The sequence below is a fragment of the Anoplolepis gracilipes genome, chromosome 12 (genome assembly GCF_047496725.1).
Source record: "Anoplolepis gracilipes chromosome 12, ASM4749672v1, whole genome shotgun sequence".
Classification (NCBI taxonomy): domain Eukaryota; kingdom Metazoa; phylum Arthropoda; class Insecta; order Hymenoptera; family Formicidae; genus Anoplolepis; species Anoplolepis gracilipes.
Window position 1 is genome coordinate 9,111,716 of NC_132981.1, and position 19,055 is coordinate 9,130,770.

At 33.9% G+C, this 19,055-nt stretch overlaps 1 protein-coding gene across 7 annotated transcripts in view; it reads right to left on the reverse strand.

The window, feature by feature from the left end:
- Positions 1-1,113: 1,113 nt before the first annotated feature.
- The window catches only part of LOC140671957 (uncharacterized), a 105,356-nt gene continuing 87,414 nt past the window's right edge, over positions 1,114-19,055 (reverse strand). For all 7 annotated transcript variants that reach the window (XM_072903722.1, XM_072903721.1, XM_072903723.1 and 4 more), the window contains 6 exons: positions 15,914-16,063; positions 12,036-12,305; positions 9,773-9,859; positions 9,553-9,601; positions 5,436-5,694; positions 1,114-5,336 (listed from right to left, as the gene is read on the reverse strand). In XM_072903722.1, coding sequence (XP_072759823.1) covers positions 4,727-5,336; positions 5,436-5,694; positions 9,553-9,601; positions 9,773-9,859; positions 12,036-12,305; positions 15,914-16,063 — 1,425 coding nt within the window. In that variant the 3' untranslated portion in view covers positions 1,114-4,726. The remainder of the gene's footprint in view (positions 5,337-5,435; positions 5,695-9,552; positions 9,602-9,772; positions 9,860-12,035; positions 12,306-15,913; positions 16,064-19,055) is intronic.

The window sequence follows — 19,055 nt, forward strand, 5'->3', positions numbered from 1 at the left end:
ACGCTCTGACGTAACATCGTTATTACCGATAATGATGACGATAATAATGAATAATCCCGATGATGATTAATGAGCACGTAGGTATCGTCAATGAATTTCTCTTGCATTAATTTAATGATCATTCGTCGATATCGCGGTGGTCCGTTTTTTTGGAATAGCTATAATTATAAATATATATATATATATATATGTTTTTATATATATGTAAATATACATATATATATATTTATATATGTATATATGTATATATAATAGGTCCATGCGTTCTTTTTTTCTTCATGCGCGTGTAATGCAACGTGTATGACAGTGAAGAGCGTGTGTATATATGTATATATATATATATATATATATATATATATATATATATATATATATATTTATACTAGGAATGTACATAGTGTACGTTGAGATATCTTTTAATTAGATTGTGTATAAAACGATGATACATACTATATTACTCGTTTATATCAAACGACACATAATTATGATATCGATTTTTTTAGTCTCATGGTACGACGTTCCAGAGCGCACATTCCTGGCGCGTCGTTCGCCAATAGGCTAATATAATATAATAATAGTCTTGTCCCGTTATCTCGCACAATGTGTGAACGCGTGGTCACGCACCCCACACTAACTCGCACGCATTCTCTCTTTCGCCCCTTTTGAAAAAACCGATTATTACACTCGAGATGCGCACTTATGATACAAGAATCTTCAAATGAATGGCCATCAGTTTTTGAATATACAATTTGACATACGTAATTCATATAGTGATATTTAAAATTCGAGTCGGAAAACCGATGTTTTGTACTTCAATGAAAATTCGATAGTAAACATTAAGGAAAAATTTGTATACAAATTAGATTTAAAAAAAAAATATACAAATATAAGAATATATTAATATATTATGAATAATATAACGTTAATATTAATTATAATTAATATTAATTAATATAATACAGTTATATAATTTTACAAAATAAATTTATATGTATAATAAATTTTTTTTAAATTTTAACTAATAACATATAATATAGTAACACGAGAAAAAATCTATATATACATAATAATACTAAAAATAATAATAAATTTAAAACATCTCCAAAAAGATTTGAAAATATTTCTCATTTGTTCTATGGCTCAACGATAATCTTCAAAAACATGACCATCCATTTGAAACAATATTAATTTATACATATACATACATTATATATATATATATATATATATATATATATATATATGTATATGTATATAAATTATCATTATTAAATATTAATACTTCTAGTCGTATACTCTCGCTAGAGTAAAAGTGGTCTCGCGCGTCTCAGGCATAAATATATCTGGACGCCATAGGCAAATACAGTGTGTACCAGCGCATGTATTTTTTTTTTTTTGCTTTCTTGATATGCGATAGATACTAACCTAACAAAACTCGCCCTTACATTTCTCATTTGGTATGTCTTAGTCTTATTTTATTTAAAAAAGAAAAAAATATAGAAGAGAGAAAAAGGGAGAAAGTTACTCTTTCACTTAATACAAAGTTTTGATGAGAGAAAGGATACAATGAGAAAAGTATTAAATTAAATTAAACAGTGAGGATGAACAGATCTTTTTTTTTCTTTTTTTTATCTCTTGTCATTTAAAAAGTTACGAATAAAATTATTGTAAACGTTATTGCATTATAAAATTATATGTATGATAAAAATAATCGGTTTGGAGCACTCGTAAAGTAATCGAAAGACTTCAACTCTTTCAATGTTTAAAATATTATTTCATATTAAATATATAAAGTAGATTAAAGAGATGTAATGTTATTTTATTTGTCATCACCATATCTGTTAAATATGTTCTCTCGTAAACCACAACATTATAGGTGTGTATATGCCTATATACACACACACACACACACACACACACACACACACACACACACACACACACACACACACACACACACACACACACACACACACATAATTTTAACATAATGCACAGTATCTCTTGTCCGAATGCGTTTCATACTTAGTTAATTAAGAATCTCAATGTACTTGTATCATTGTTTTTTTTAAATTTATTTTAATAGTCAGTCGCTTTTGGGGTCCGTTTAGAAAGAGAGAAATACCTACATTTTTTTACTTGCATTCGCATATAAGGAATGCGCGTCTCCATTGTATATATCAATGTATATTTACATGTTTTATAAGATATAACCATTTTCTTCCTTTTTCTACTCGTCATACTGAAACTTTCGATGACGAAAAGAAACGTCATTCTGCTTTTTCATCCACGCATTGATTACTATATTCGAATTACTTTACAAGTACTCACTGCGAGAATAAACCTCCTCTCCAATGTAACTAAAAAAAGTCTTATATCATCGAAAAATATCATCGAGAGATACCTCTATTATTATACTACTACTTATTATTTAGTTTTTAGTTTCACTAGTTATTAGTTAAACTTTAGTTTCACTAGTTATTATTATTCAGTTGTCTCGAGCGAACAGGAATACTCATTTCCAGTCAATATCTTATAGAGTTACAATTATTATATATGTATATATTTATATGTATATATAGCGCACGGTAGTCTCTGAATAGCTTCCCATTTGTTTATCTAACTTAACATAAACACCGCGCTTGTGAATTACTTACGAAAATAAAAATAAAAATTTCAGAAGGAGAATGATGGGAACGATACCACGTGTATGAAGGCAGCATTATCATAATGTCCTTGTTCGTCGCAGACAATGCCACTTTTATCAATATCGTTCCCTCGCAGCCAGATTGTTTATTTTACAACAAAAAATTTCATCTCTATAATGATTGCACAAAGTACAAAGGTTTTTAATCCCCTTAAAATAGTCGCTGTCAAACACCTCTCTCTCTCTCTCTCTCTCTCTCCCCCTCTCTCTCTCTCTCTCTTTCTCTCTCTCTCTCTTTCTCTCTCTCTCTCTCTCTCTCTCTCTCTCTCTCTTTTACAATCAAATAGGTAATATTAATTCTTTTTCTTTTTTCTATTGCACCGATATTTACATGGACGTTTATATTTAGTATTGTATCTCAACCGATTAACGAATTGTCTTTGATATCGGTCAATATCATTTATTACCCAAATAAAAAACCGTTAAAAATATTTTTCTTCTGATAAAAAACAAAGAAAATATTTAATATTTAATACATAATAAACTTAATAAACAATGTCTTTAAAATATTGAGAATGTATATAGTAACAATGTTCTATACAATGTTCTATACAATGTTACTACATGCAAGGTCATATACTGGTATAAAACATAAAATAAAATTACATATATAAATCTTGCTCAACAATTTAGATTTGAATACTATTAAACAAACAAGGCAGCTGCCACGCGCGTCATTTTTATTTTTTTAAATTTTCATATTACTGGCAAAAATCGCCGCTAACTGCAAATGTCTTTAATCGCTCTAGACTGTTCTTCATAAAAATACGATAGTGTAATAAATAAATCTCGTTAATAAATCGACAACGTAATCAGAGAGACCGGTACTTTAACCGTTAAGGCTTTCATCGCGAAAATTTGTTTAAATCATAAACGATTTACTATTGGACATGTGCAGCCTGACGATTTTCTCTCTCGCTCTTTAAATACTTTTCTAAATACAAATGTCGTGGCTGAGAATACTATCTACAATCGCCTTCTCTCCCGGGAGAATCTTTTCGTGTATCTTCTTTGTGTACATTCGTGTATCGCGCGAATGGACACTTTTTCCAATAGTATACGTATTATGATTTAAATTCTCATGTTCGTACATATAATATTAAACGAAACGCTCCTAACGCGATTCTGACAGATGAATCGCACAAGGAACACATCTAATACGCTGAAGAACTGTCACACTCCGCTTTATCTTTCTTTTTTTCCTCTTTAGAAGGTATGTATTACACTATGATGGATCTACTTGTGGTGAATATATTGTCGCTCTTTACGTGCTATACCATACAGACACATGCGGCAGAAAATAGTCTAGGCATTCTTTGTTTGAGATAATACACTCTACATCGTTATTCAAAAGGAACTTCGATTGAACTTTTTATTATATGCTTTTCTTTTATTTCTTTCTCTGCTATTTTCTTTTTTTTTCTCACGAAGGCCAAGGTCGCACGCGCACTACCGACGTGTGTAGATCAAAATCAATTGATTCTGAAGATAAAATGGAAGGATAAATTTTGCCTCAACTCGCGATTTTTTGAACGTTAACTTCTAAAGGATAGATTTCGCAACGTTAATATCCGTTTACGCACATGAAAATTACAAGATAGAGCCATGATTGTATCTGCAGAATCCTTTCAAAGGCATGACGAAGTGTACTTAGTGTTTTACGAATGATTCGCGATAAACCTTATGGTAGCTTCTTTTCTTGTCAATTCTAAATCGCCTTTTGGAATTTGATCTTATATTTCGACACCAGTCACGGTTAGCCACCAATTGCTATCAATTGCTATTATATATCACGCGAGATTGTCTAAAGCTATTCTTTGTGGAATCGGGCGTGCGCGAAGCAGCGGTGTCCCTTCCTATCTATTTCAAATGAAAATTTGTGAGAAAACGCGTAAACACGTTGGAATAGAAACTGCGCGGGCACTGCAGGTCGGATCTATAATTGGCGTTGTTCGGCGCTGCACTGCGGAGATGATAATGATGATGATTCGCCGTAGGTGTTAGATATGGTCTGAATAGTTAGGGTTTACTATTGTCGTTATTCAACGACAACGGGTCAGTGAGTTTCTGCGGCTGTTGTTGCTGTTGCTGCTGCTGCTGCTGCTGTTGCTGCTGACTGACTTCGCTGACGGCACCACCACTCATCAGTTTCGCGTTGTTATTTTCCGTGTTGGACACCTTCGCGTAATCGCGTTTGCGCGGCGTATTCTCCGACTTGACGATCGTGATGTCTGGATTGTTCTCCAGCATGGACGTCGCGGTCTTCGGCACCGTTGTCGGCATTTCGATATAGCCACCACCTTCACGCTTGATCGACGTCATAGTCGTGATTGCCGTTGGTGCGGTCGCATTGATCTTTTGCAGGATATCGTTAACGGATTCATTGTTTTCCGGCGTCGCCGACTCCGTCGTCGTCGTGTTGTTGCTGCTGCCACCGTCGATGTTGCCACCGGCTGTCAGATCGCCGGCTAACGAGATTCTATCTGGACCTTGCAAGGTCGACAGATATGTCGCGAGTGTATGGACGGTCACATTAAGAAACTCTGCGGCCCGGAACAAGGTAATCTCTTTCCGCCGTAGTTTTGCTAACACTTCAGCAGGGCCCGGCTCAGACCAGAAATCCCTTACTCTGAAAGATTGATTCTACATTATTATCGTGATCCTTTCTGTCAAAATTTTATTACCTTCCTTTAGTTTACAATTCAATTTTCATCTACGCGTTTATTACCTGTACGGATGTTTAAGGCAACCATAACTGTCGCGATATCTGCCGTAGAGGGTGCCGTAAGAGACGCCGAGAATCTCGGCGGCAGTCTTCATCTCTAGTTCTTTGCTCTTGATGGCGTCCATAACTCGTCGCGTGAACGGTTCTTCCCAGAACTCCTGTCGGCGTCCCGTCGTCAGATAATCGTTCATTTTTACCACGTCTCGGAATTGCTCAGGGATAGACATATTCGTGGCATTGGAGTTTGATGGAGTGCTAGGTGCTGCAATAACGAATATTTAATTAACGCCAGACCACCAAAGTTAATGACAATGTACAACTATAATAGCATCGAAAAGATAGAGCCAACTTTCTTTTAAGAAATTTAATAAGAGAATTTGTGTATCTACGGACGAAGGGCTTGCTTGAATTCTTGAAAATAAGTTCTTTTCTTAAATATTCATTCAAGAAATTCAAATGGTAAAATATACCAAGATATAGAGCGGATTGAAGGAGCAAATAACTAAAATAAAAATAAATAAATAAATATAATCAATTTGAAAAACTGAACGAACGCGAAAGTTAAATGCATTGAAAAATTATAAAATATCAAATTACATAAAATTAAGATATTTATTATTATTTATTATTTATTATTTATTATTCTTGCTTATAATTCTGTCTATAATGTAGGAAGTTTGTTTATAATATCCATATAAGAGCTTGATAAACCATCTGTGTCCGTCTGCAAATTGTGCCGCAAATGATCGTTGTTTTGTCTTTTAATATTATAAATATTGCCTCTGATATATAAGTCTTTTGTTTAAGTAAGGCTCACTATTTAATATTTTCACATTATTCCATTCAAAATTATGATTATAATTTATACGGTGATCCGTGATTATTGATTTGTTAGAAGAATTTCCGTTAATGTGTAGCCGATGATGTCTTTCGTTGATAAGTATTCTGAACAAAATCGATATGAAATCATCTCAAATATTTGCAGAAAAGAAAAATAAAAACTGAAAATGACATTTTTCTTGATAACTCAGGAAATAATAAAGTTAAAGAGTTAAAATTTTGAGGAAAATTTTCTTTTACAATGAAGAAATAACAGGCCAAGTATTATTTGAAAACTCGCCGAGACTTTTTGTATGCTTATCCGGCTATAGCCTTTAAAATTTAATATTCACAACTCAACGTTCAAAATTTTAAATTAAAAAAAAATGTAAAAATTAAATCCATAACTTAAAATTCAAACCTCCAGAATTCTAGGATTCCAAAACTCCAAATTTCTAGAATTCCATGCAGAATTTCACAATTCCAGCCTTCCACTTTAATTTTCGTTTATTCTTCTTTTCCTTTCTATTCTTTCCATCACCTCCAGTCTTCTCCCAACTGAATATCACTTCTTATCGTCTGAAAATTAAATCGCTTAACCAATCAATTGATAATTCAAATTATCTCTGAAGATAATGCTGAATCTAAACTCTTTTCTTCTTTCTCACATATTCTACAAGTCTTATCTTTTGTTTTCTTCCAGTGCTGATTTCCTTTCCACATTTCCACGAATTTTACTATTAAGCATCTGTCTCTCATTCTTCCATGCAGATATTTAGACAAATTTTCATTTATAATGTCTTTATACATTCCATTATATCGTGATTTTTCTATCTTCTTTCTTCTTTCCTTCTTCTCTCTTCTCTCGCTCTTTTCTATTACTATTTTCGTTACTCGCTAATTTTCTCCTCCTCTCTTCTTTTTTATATCTTTTCTTTACATTCCTACTTCTTCTAGCAAACCATTCCTCTTGCTATCTTCCTCTGTTGTTCTTTTCTTATCAAAATCTTTAATGCACTCGATAACTATTTTCTGTTACTATTTTCGTTACTCGCTAATTTTCTCCTCCTCTCTTCTTTTTTATATCTTTTTTTTACATTCCTACTTCTTCTAGCAAACCATTCCTCTTGCTATCTTCCTCTGTTGTTCTTTTCTTATCAAAATCTTTAATGCACTCGATAACTATTTTCTGTTACTATTTTCGTTACTCGCTAATTTTCTCCTCCTCTCTTCTTTTTTACAGTCGGATCTCTTATCCTACAACATTTTCGGTCTGGAATCTTCCCCTTAAACCTCTGATCCTACGACAAAAATTTGAGAGGGGGTATAATTTCCCTTTCGCGGTCGTAGCATGAGAGAATTTTTTATCGTAGGATAAGAGATTTCGTAGCATAAGAGGGTCGTAAGATAAGAGGTCCGACTGTATATCTTTTCTTTTCATTTCTACTTCTTCTAGCAAACCATTCCTCTTGCTATCTTCCTCTGTTGTTCTTTTCTTATCAAAATCTTTAATACACTCGACAATTTTCTTTCCAGATTTTCACGCGTTTTCTTATATATTCTTCATATATTTTTCTTTATAAAATTAAGATATAAATACGCAAAGAAAATTAAAATAAAAAATACTTCGAATATTGTTTGTTTGTAAAATAAAAAACACAGATTGTAAAAAATAAATATAAATATAAAAGTAGGCAAAACGCAAAACCCTTAACATTCTTAAAACATTTAAAATAAAAAAACAAAAAAACGTTGAAAATTAAACGTTTCAATGCAAACGTTTCAGTGCTCAATTGGATTATCTTCAGTGCTGAACTTATATAGTGACAAATTAATAGTGACAAGCCGTCTGAACACCGAAAATTTGCATTCTTGATCAGGATACTCCTTTCAGTATTCAATTTTACATAAGGAAATAAAAAGAGAAGACTAAGAAAAGAAGGACAAGTAGGGTAGAGCGGGGCTAGTTGAGCCGTGGGGCAAGTTGGGCAATGTCTGTTATTCGGAAACAAAGACGCGTACAAGAACGCACCACGATTTAGTTGGTCTCACATAAGTAGTTAAATGTATTAATAGAAATATTAATTTTGCTGCTTTTATTTATTATTTATTTTATTATTTGAAAAAGTCAAGCTCTGAAGACGAAAAAGAATTATTATTGCACTGTTTGTTTAAAAGCTTATTCAAACAGTCTGCCGGGTGAAGAATGGATACAGTGTCGTAAATATCGAAACTGGGCTCATAATAAATGCAAGTCTGGTACTGGAGCAATATTTGCTTGCGTTAATTGTGACAACGATTATGATTCATAATTTCTTATATTATATATTATGTTCCTATATTATTATATTATTATATAGTTTATATTGATAGTTTAAGTAATATAAAGAAATTTTTTTTATCATAAAGTGCCATACGTAATGTTAATTTCTTAACTTTTTTTTAAAGTTGTTTTATTTTTCATTTTAAAATCTAATGAACAAATGGCATGTTTTGTTGAGTTTGAAAAATGTTTTAAATTAATATAAAGATTATAATGACGTTAAGTGTTAATTTCATTAAAATTACTCAATAATATAATTGTTTTTCATTAGTTTGTATCTATCATATTTTCAGTTTTTACCCTGCCCAACTTACCCCACTAGTCGGGCACATTGAGCCACTTGATCTATCTTTATTTGAGACGTTTCTTCTACGTTGTGAATGCATATTTAATATTTTTCTGGTCATAATTAAGAATTCAGATGTCAAGCCTTTCATTTGATATGATTTTTATTTTTCTACTATAAATAAGTAAATATTTATATAACTTCAAAGTAAAAGTGACTCAACCAGCCTCGCTCTACCCTATCTGATAAGTACATATAGTCCATATATAGGGTGATTCAAAACAACCTGATATTCTTAAAATGACATATTCCTAAATAAATTCTGAGACGATTTTTTTCTTTTACAAAATTTTGTCTAAAGCTTAATTTCTGAGTTATAATTAAAAATAGTTAGCTATTTACGAGCCAAGTATAACGGATAAACAGGGACGGTGCAACGCATCATGAGACGAATGGCTTCCCTACGATCATTAATATTGTATAATATTGTATAGAATGCAATAATAATTCAATAAACTTCAAACAATATTCTATAATAATATTGTATAATAATAATTATTATTATTGTGTAATATTATTAACTGTCTAAAATATTCGCTCAACAACATGTCATTTTAAGGACATCAGGTTGTTTTATTACCTTTCTTTTCTTTTTATCATACATAAATATATATATATATATATATATATACCTTTCTTTTCTTGATCAGATGCACTATCATCCTTGGACATGTAAGACAGCTAAAAAAAAAGCACAAAAGATATCATCAAAGTTGTTGAATAGAATATTTGCGCGAGAATAGTCTAATTAGTTGGAAGAAAGTAGAACGAGACCTCTCTTAATGGTTGTCTGATTTAATTACGCGCATCCTTGTAAAGAAGAAAAAGAAAATGATATCTAATTGGCCTTACCACCGGCAGTGGTGTTTCGTTATTCTCGTTCATCATCATCTCGTCGTCCCAACTCTCATGGTCGCCGCCCTCGCTCATCATTTCCTCCTGGGAAAAAGTTCGACGTGACACATTAGAATCGTAAGTGGGTATCCCCGTGTAATACCCGCTGCTGCGAGTCTAACAAAATTTTGCAATTTCTACATTGACAGAAAAGGTAAATCTGGTTATCTTAAATATTTCGCATGAGTAAGACTCGATGCTGTTGCAATGAAATGATATTATAGCGTAGATATATTTTTTTCTTTCTCTTTTTCTTTTAACGTTCACGTGTCTTTGTATCAAAGCTAGAATTCATTGATGCTTTAGTACTTTCAGTTAGAAAATGTTCAATCTATATTGAAATATATCATAAATGTGAGATGACTCGTGTATCATGATTCTATTTACAATATGTCACCTGTAAGTGTCTAATGCGCAAAAAAAAAAATTAAAATTAAAAGAAAAATTAGCAGTTTATATGATATAAAAACAATTAATAAAATAATAAAAACTACAACAAATCATGAGGCACGAATATTTAAATGTAATACGAAAAGCTTCTAAAGATTCTAAATCTCAAAATTGATAAAACATTTTGAGACATTTTAATAAACAAAGTTTTAAAATTTAAAGATTTTCATCTGCGAAGCAATTGTTAGAATATTGATCAATTAGAAATAAGAACGTGTTATTTTAAATAAATCATGATGACAATATAAAAGAGAATGTCAATGTTTTATTTTCGGTGACATTTTTAATTTCGTCGATCGACACGTTCTTTTATTCAGAAGAAGAAAGAACAAAAGTTTTTGTCAATTGAAATACGAACGTAAGAATTATTTGAACAAAAGAAAAATTCGTAATAAATAAAATATAATTATATACAGAGAATAATTTTTAATTCATAATAATTTTTCATTTTTATTTCGTAATAAATCAAATATAACGATACATACAGGATACATATACAAACATATGGGGCGTGCTTCAAGAGCGGATAGAGAACACAAAAATCAAAAAAGCTCCTATAAACATATGTTATATTTTACATCGTTCTCCAGTTACAGCCATGTAAGTGATTCAGCTGTTTACTTGTACAGAAGATGTTCGAAATAGCTACCTTCAGCTTAATGCAAGCATCAACAGATCCAACAAATACTTGGAATTTTTGAAAGAGTAAGGAATTCTATAATACGTCGACTACATGCTTGCATTCAAGCTGAAGGTAGCCATCTCGTACATCTTCTGTAAAAGTAGGCAACTGAATCACTTACATGGCTGTAGATCATAATTCTTTAAACTATTACTGTTGCCGCCTCTCCGATCGTCAAGTTGCCGGATGGAGGCTGCGCACGCGAGGAGTTACCGGAAGTGACGGGAATTTTATTTCGTAAGAAAAGAAAGAGTGTCTCGATACTGGATTTATTGTACAGCGTTACATTTACAAAAAATATAGGCTCGTAGCCAAGACTGCAAGTACAAGGTAAACCGATCTTACGATGAATTGTACTCTAACTACGCTCTTCGCCGCGGATTGATACGATTTTCCGCGGATCGGAATGTCGAACCTCGCCCCCCCCCCCTCGCCACTCCCCCGTGTCCCGAGCTCCTCGATTCACCCGGTCGCACGGGAACGGGGCTTGACCTTGCCGAAAATAGGTAAAGATTTTTCGACCGAGCTCTTTGTCTGACTCGGCATAAGAAAGCTTTTGCTGACAGGTCGATGAGTCGAAGTTTCGAAATCCATTCCCGTTTGACCTCAGGATCGTCGACGGCGACCCGTCGGCACTCTAACATTAATATTCAGTTAATAGTTAATATATTGTTACATCCGCGGAGACGAGATTCGATATATATCGAAGCGCGCGCGACGCAACCGACACTCGCAGACCGCACGGGGGGAATAAAAAGAACACTTTAATTAACACAAGAACTTTAATTATAAACACAGAACGTAGAAATACAACAATCAATAATCGTATCGAGACGCGTCCGTTCAGTTTGACAGCTGTCACGAAACTCTCTCCAAAATATCCGCCGTTATATGTATAATTGAAAGTCTCCTTATCCCGACGATCTTTTTTTCGTTGTAACGGACGGTCATACATCGCGGCACGGAAACAATATAAATTGTTAGAGTGAATACTGAAATTTCACAAATATAATAAGCATCGATTTTTACAGAGACATATAGCACTCATCCCAGGGGAGTGTAAAATATTAAAAAATTGGAAAAACATACATTTCCGGTGATGCACGTGATTTTGGGCGTAAAGACGTCGTGTGCCGAGGGTGGATCGTCCAGAGGTGGACGGCCCCTGCGTCTCTGTTTCGGGGGTGGCGGCTCATCTTCACCCTCCCGTAGGACCGTCTCGACGCCGGGGGTCGCGGCGCCGGGACTGTGACCGGTGTTATTCAAATCGTTTTGTGTGGAATCACTCCGCCAGCTCACCTCGGCCAGTCCCTTGATGTGTAAATCTTCCGCGGTTTTCAGTAACGATGACAACCTCGACTGTCAAACAAAACGAATGTAACCACTCGTCACTAATGTCTCTAATTAACGTATCATTTTCTAATAAGTATAGGTTATTATTATAATTATTATTATAATAACCATTATCACTATTGTAATATTTTACATGATATAAAAACTACATTAATTATTATATCGTATAAAATTATAACATAATAATAACCTATATAATTATTTTTATAATTTTATAACGTATGGGTGCGAATAAAAAAAGAGAATGAATGAAATTATAAAGGTAAAAGTTCACATGCTTTGGAAAAAAAGCATAAAGTAGATACACGTAAATAGATGTGAACTATGCAAATGCGAAACTCGTTAATTAATCTGGTTAAATCCATTGTAGATTGCACCGAAGAAAATAGGAAAAATTGATTATTTATTTATAAATTCGCGTCATAAAATATTTATAATATTGCATATACGAAGATGTGTCATCGTTAACGATTAATTCCCTGAAATTTTAAGTTATTACAGATGCTTTAACTACATATATAGTAAAGCATGAATAATGGCAAACGTAATGATAAAACAAGATGATAATTATATACGGATGTCGTTAATATTAATGACATTAATAAGAAGTGCAACGATGGGGAATAAGAATAAACGCTTCTTTACAAGGGAAGGACGGGTCAGGTTGAAATGGGCGGAAATGAGTAAATGAGCGCGTTTTTCATTTGGACACCGATTTTCCCCGTAATCGTACTCATCCGCCGTGACTACATATGTACGTATACGTATACTCTACGTTCTACGTGTATGTACATATACGTAAAATTTATGAGAAAAATTTAATTTAATATAAATTTAATGTAAAGTTTTCTATCGAAATATTTTATCGTATAAAATACTTTACGCAAAAATGAGTTGAATCACTGTTAGGAATATACGATATATTTAGACAATATGTTTTTATCTTTTTTTTTTTTTTTTTTTATATAAATTTGAAATGCTGCGAAGAGGGGGAAAACAAAAATAAAAGGCAGATCCATTATTTTCACGTCGCTGGCATAAACCGCTTATTTATTTTCATCAGAGTATTATTTTTCCTCGCGGATATTTCTCCGGACTCTTTTTCTCTGGGAAAAGGATATCCGTACACGTCGTACCCTCTCGTCTGCAGAAGTAGAAAAATTCGCATGACAAATTAGACGGGAGGAAAAAATTGTTAGCACATATCGAAGTTGCAGCAACCGGGCAATCCTAATTATTATTTGCTAATTCTCGCCGACAAAAGCAACAGCAATGGCAGATTATTGGCCGACGCGGCGCGACCGAATGCTAAATAATATGGGAACTTTCTACAAACGCGCGGTGCGGCTTTCTATCGGCCACGGTCGGAATTGGAAAAATGCCTATGTGGGTCAGCGTCGCCGCTACCGCCGCCGTGAAATAATGTATTTCAGAAATATCGCCGCTTTCTCTCTCTATCTTTCTCATTTCTTGTTTGCGCGGAAGCGGAGAACGAGTGCAAGAAAAGGGATCATGGGAAAAAAGGACGGCGTGCTCCGCGTGACGCAAAAGTTCGATCTAAAACCGTGTAAAATCTCTCCGGCCCCTCTACAGCGCTTTATTCCGACCGATCAGATGGAGAGCTTAAATCGCCGCCGTCGCCGCCAATCTTCAATCCGGGATCGGGCTCCGCGCATTTTCACTCGGCGATTTTTCGCGATTAGACCTGTGCGACAAAACGTGCTGGTGAAAGCTCGCGCGGCTGCAACTGCATCATCACGATTAGAAATCAAGGAAGAATTCGTTCTTCTCGGAAACAGATTTATATCTTTAAAGATTCAAAAGATCATTAGTTTCGAGAGAGAGAGAGAGAGAGAGAGAGAGAGAGATGCAAAGCAGCTGCAGAGATCAAAACTAGCGAATACTAAATATAATATATATATACAGAAAATTTACATTAACAGTAAGATTAGCAATAAAATATTTCTATGAATATCTTAAGTAATTGATTAATTAAACTTTAAACTATGAAACTTTTAAACATGAAGATAAAAAAGTGAGAATGTAACTTATTATTATAAACAGAAGTTACTTGAAATTGAACACATATTAAGAAATTCTAACAATAAGAAAAATGTTAGATAAAATTTAATAACTTATAAAGTCAAATAAATTAAACTATTATTAAAAAGATAAGAGATGTATTGAAAATATTCTCGAGAAAATTTCAGGAAAGCAATTTTTCATTGAATATTTACTTTGAACAATCTCAAAAATTGAAAGTATACGAAAATATAATATCACAAACAAGATGCCGGAATGTTTGTTTCCTTTGTATTGCTAAATCCAGATACAAGGAGCAGCGCAGTAACTTATAAATACTAGCGGACTTTTAAGGATTATACATCCGCTATTATATAGCTTTATTATTAAATTTGCCAAGTGCAAGCTATCTTTAATCCATGGCTAAAAAGTCTCTCAAAGATTACGAGAAAACAATTAGCGAAATCTATTAAACAATTTATGTGATTAAGAACTTTTGTCATATTATAAATATATATAAATATAATGTATTATTATTTCTCACATTTTCATACGATAAATTTTTGTTATTAATTTTTCCTCAATAAAAATAATATTTTTAACGTGCGCGCAATTTTTCAATTTTTAACATTAAATATTTTAACATTTTCAGATAAAATTTCCGTTCGGATTTTCAAATAAAATCCATTTTAAATGAAAAAATGTGATTTTATGTTAAATATCCTTTTATATTAGAGCTTTCTCTCAACATATATTTTTACATAGGAAAAATTGACTTTAAATTCATCAAAGTGTCAAACAAGACACAATCGTGTATATCCTTATTGATTCTTGACTTGAGTATTATTACTCTTTTATTTTTTTTTTATTTGTCAGACTAAGAATTTATTCCAACAGGTCGATATTCTCGACACGTACTTTCGTATATACGCGACGGTCTTGTCATAACATGTCGCAGCGCATTCGAACTTACGGTTCTCGTCAGTGTGAGTGAGAAATGTTAGCTTTTCGCAAGATAATAGACACCGTAAAGTTCTCTCGTTAACTATAGCTGTCACGCGGCACGGCGACTCTTATCTACGCGAAATTGTTGTTATTGGAAAAGTGCTGAAGAAGGCAAGGAATTATTGTCCCGGGGTTTTACTGCTTAACTTTATTTCACGGCAACGTAATAAAACGCCCGCCGCAAACAGCAACATTAATGAGCACCGAGCGAAAATATATTTAAGATATATCTATAAACGCGCGAGAAATTATCATATTATGTCAAGAATATTTAATTAACGTTTTAGGTAGGTGATATAAATATTACGCTTCGAGTTTTTTCAGCCTTGTTCATCCTTTTATAAATCTTATAACTGCTTCTCTAATTCCTTCCGCGAAGATTGCTTTCGCTTCATCACAAGATTTTATATTTTCATCAAGATGATAATCTGAGAGAGAGAGAGAGAGAGAGAGAGAGAGAGAGAGAGAGAGAGAGAGAAGCGGTACTTACACAAATATTATTCAAACTTGTCCGTAAAAATTTCTCGAGATTTCGAAATCGAAAAATCGACTAGAAAAAGATAATCATTTATGATTGTGATACTTACGTGATCGATGTTGATCTCTCCTTTGTACATGAACTCGACGAGTACTTTAATGTCGGAAAATTTGACATCTCGCATGATGACGATGGGATCTTTCTCCTCGTACTGCGATAAAATTGTGTCGAAATATGTGCTACACGCCGACAGTACAACCTGCGAACATACCAAATGCATTCCGTCCGTTATTATTTTCCCATTATTCTTCTCTGTTACTTAAAACAATTTTTCTTAGCATTTGACTAATAGAAGCATTAAATTATATAAAAGACAGTAAAATACAAATTGCAATAAATACTGCAATAAATAAAAAAATCAATGTGTTAGTAATGTGACTTAAAAATAATATCTACTGGATAATACATTGCGCCTAACGGAGGATTAATCATTTATGCGATTTTATCTCTGCGAATTATGAAAGCAGTAAACTATCGTGTAAATAAATTGCAACTTGAATTTTATATATATTATGAAAACGCACTGTACACATGTTATATATATATGTCGAACACATCGATAACATCACGTAATTTAATTACAATCAATCAAGTTAAATCTGAGCTTAATAAGACATTTTGCAAAGAAGAAAAAAACTGTTACATTATACATAAATATTTTTTGTATTTTCTCTCATACACACACAATTTTATTATTATTATTATTATTATTATTAGTATTATATATATATATATATATATATATATTTCTATTACTACTTTATTGTTCTCCAATTATATTATAGGTAATTGTTTCTTATTATTTTATTTTTCCGCATAACTATTTAATTATTCTATACATAAACAATAAAAAATGCATTATCGTATATTTTTCGATTTGTAAACATTAAGCATTACGTCATTTATTTAGGCGTAGTTCGAGCTCAATCTGACCTCTACTATATAACTGCATTTTTTAAATTTAATCCCGATAAGCATGGGTTAATTGCAGAGCACGTTGCACAATATGCGAAACTGAACGATATTTCGTAGGACTTTGAGTTGTCGTAATACCGTACAGCATGAGAGATCAAATTTCACCGGTAAACTTCCTACACCACAATACATAAATATTGTAATACAATTTACAAAAAAAAAAACTCATTGTATAGCTGCAATTTCAATGTTCTTTGATTAATCCGTATCAATTGACACTGGATACCTGATATTGAATTGGATACACGATCAATTTATCGAATTCACAATCAGCAGAGAGAAACATGTAATACTATCTGTTTTTTTGTTTTCTTCTTTTTTTGCAATCCACGGTAAATGTTACTTAGTCTCATATTACGTAACACGAACCAATTTATTCGCCTCGGCAAGTAAGGACACGCGCGCGATGATTTGCGCGACGACGGCGCGTCGATCATTATTAATTACCAGCAAAATGGAATTATCCGGGAAGTCACATTGACGTACGTAACAAGCGCGCGACTAATGTAATGTATGGATCGAGAACACGCGCGCATCACTCGATAAAATATGAATTCCTGTCTGCATATTCTCGGAGGATTTTTACAGTACCATTCTCGAACTCCGCCGGCTCCTTTCGACGTAAATATCTAGCATGAAAGTCAATGAGGTTCTCCATACTCGTTTATAAGAATTCTCGTTCGCAACTTGGCATCGTTTATAACTTCTTTTCGAGGTGATTTCTTTTTTGCGATGTAAATTTACACAATGCAATGTATCTCCTTTTGATCGATGGATTTATAATATCCCGATTTCGACGAAGTCGGCGTATCGCGACATTAATTTTCCGATCGTCTATCTCCTTCAATTTTCAAATCTCTTAAGCTCTTAGCAGAATGTTAAATCTTTTGCACAATGCATCGTCATTCTAGAGATATTTCAGTTTCTAGAAAAATCTTGTCGGAGAGTTTCTCTATACCCGCCTCAATCAATTTCTTGCCGTACAAATTATTCCGGATGATCATTGTTTTATTTAATCGTGTATTACCATCGTCATGACAGCGCTCGATTAATTACCCCTCTTTTGTATGTTAATTAGCCGATGTCGTCGTTCGTCATTTGTCGTGCATATTGTCGCAGAACGGTTGTAGATAAATTGGTACGAGACTCTGCGCGCGAACGAATGTCGTGGGAATTTCCGGACAGTTGCGCGAATTTCTTTCAACGTCCGCTAATAATAGCGTCGTCGTTAGAGAGAAAAAAAGGTAACGGGACAAGAATTTTTAAGTCGGGACGAAATTCTCAATTACGCCAGTTTGAAAAACACGTGTGGAATCATTGTTACGATATAACAAGCATTCTCCTCTCTCTCTCTCTCTCTCACACGTCACTGTAAATTTTATTTTGCTATAAAGAGAGAAAACTTACTTCCTTGTGAGTTTTAGAGCTTGGCAACGCTTTTTCAACTTGGAATAATGATCGCAAGATCAAAATAGATACGTTAAGGAGGACACATTCTATAGCTTTCCTTTTACAGTCTTTTTTACATTCTACATAGAAAGCGATTCCTCTTTATTTCGACTCGTATTTTTCCTCGTTCACATTTCACTTCCATCCCTTTTGTTTTCCCCACGTGTATGCGCCCTGTAACCTTTTCGTTAATCAGTCGAGTTTTAGTTTTCCCACTAATTTTTCGTTTCTTTTGTCACGAATGCAGGGGTTGCGAACGATGAGTGTCTGGCTTGGCCCCGCCCAGTCAATAGCCTGAATATTTAATGTTAGAAGTTCCGTATTGATTTTCGCGATTTTTACGTCTCCGCAAATAAGGCCGTAAAGATCGTCTCGCGAACGGACGGAACGGGAAAGGAGGGGTAGGGGTGGCGGCAGACCGGGGGGGGGGGGAGGAGAGAAAGAGAGACGCATAGACGCGTTACTTTTCAGTGCCAGCTATATAACGCTTTTTATTATGCCGGGGCGCTTTTATGGGGAAATACTGCGATGAAAAAAAGAGGAAGACGTCGAGACGAGCGGGGGCGGGAGGAAAGGGCAGAAGAAGAAAGAAATTGCACTGCCCGGGTTTCATATCGAGTCATTACGATCCTCGGGCACTTTCACCCCCTCCCCTCCCTCTCTCCATCACCGGCTTCCGCCCCCTCACCCGCCTCGTCCCCCTACCACCGTCCGCGACGTCTTCTGACATTAAACTTTTTATCGTGCATAACGGCGCTTCGTCTTTC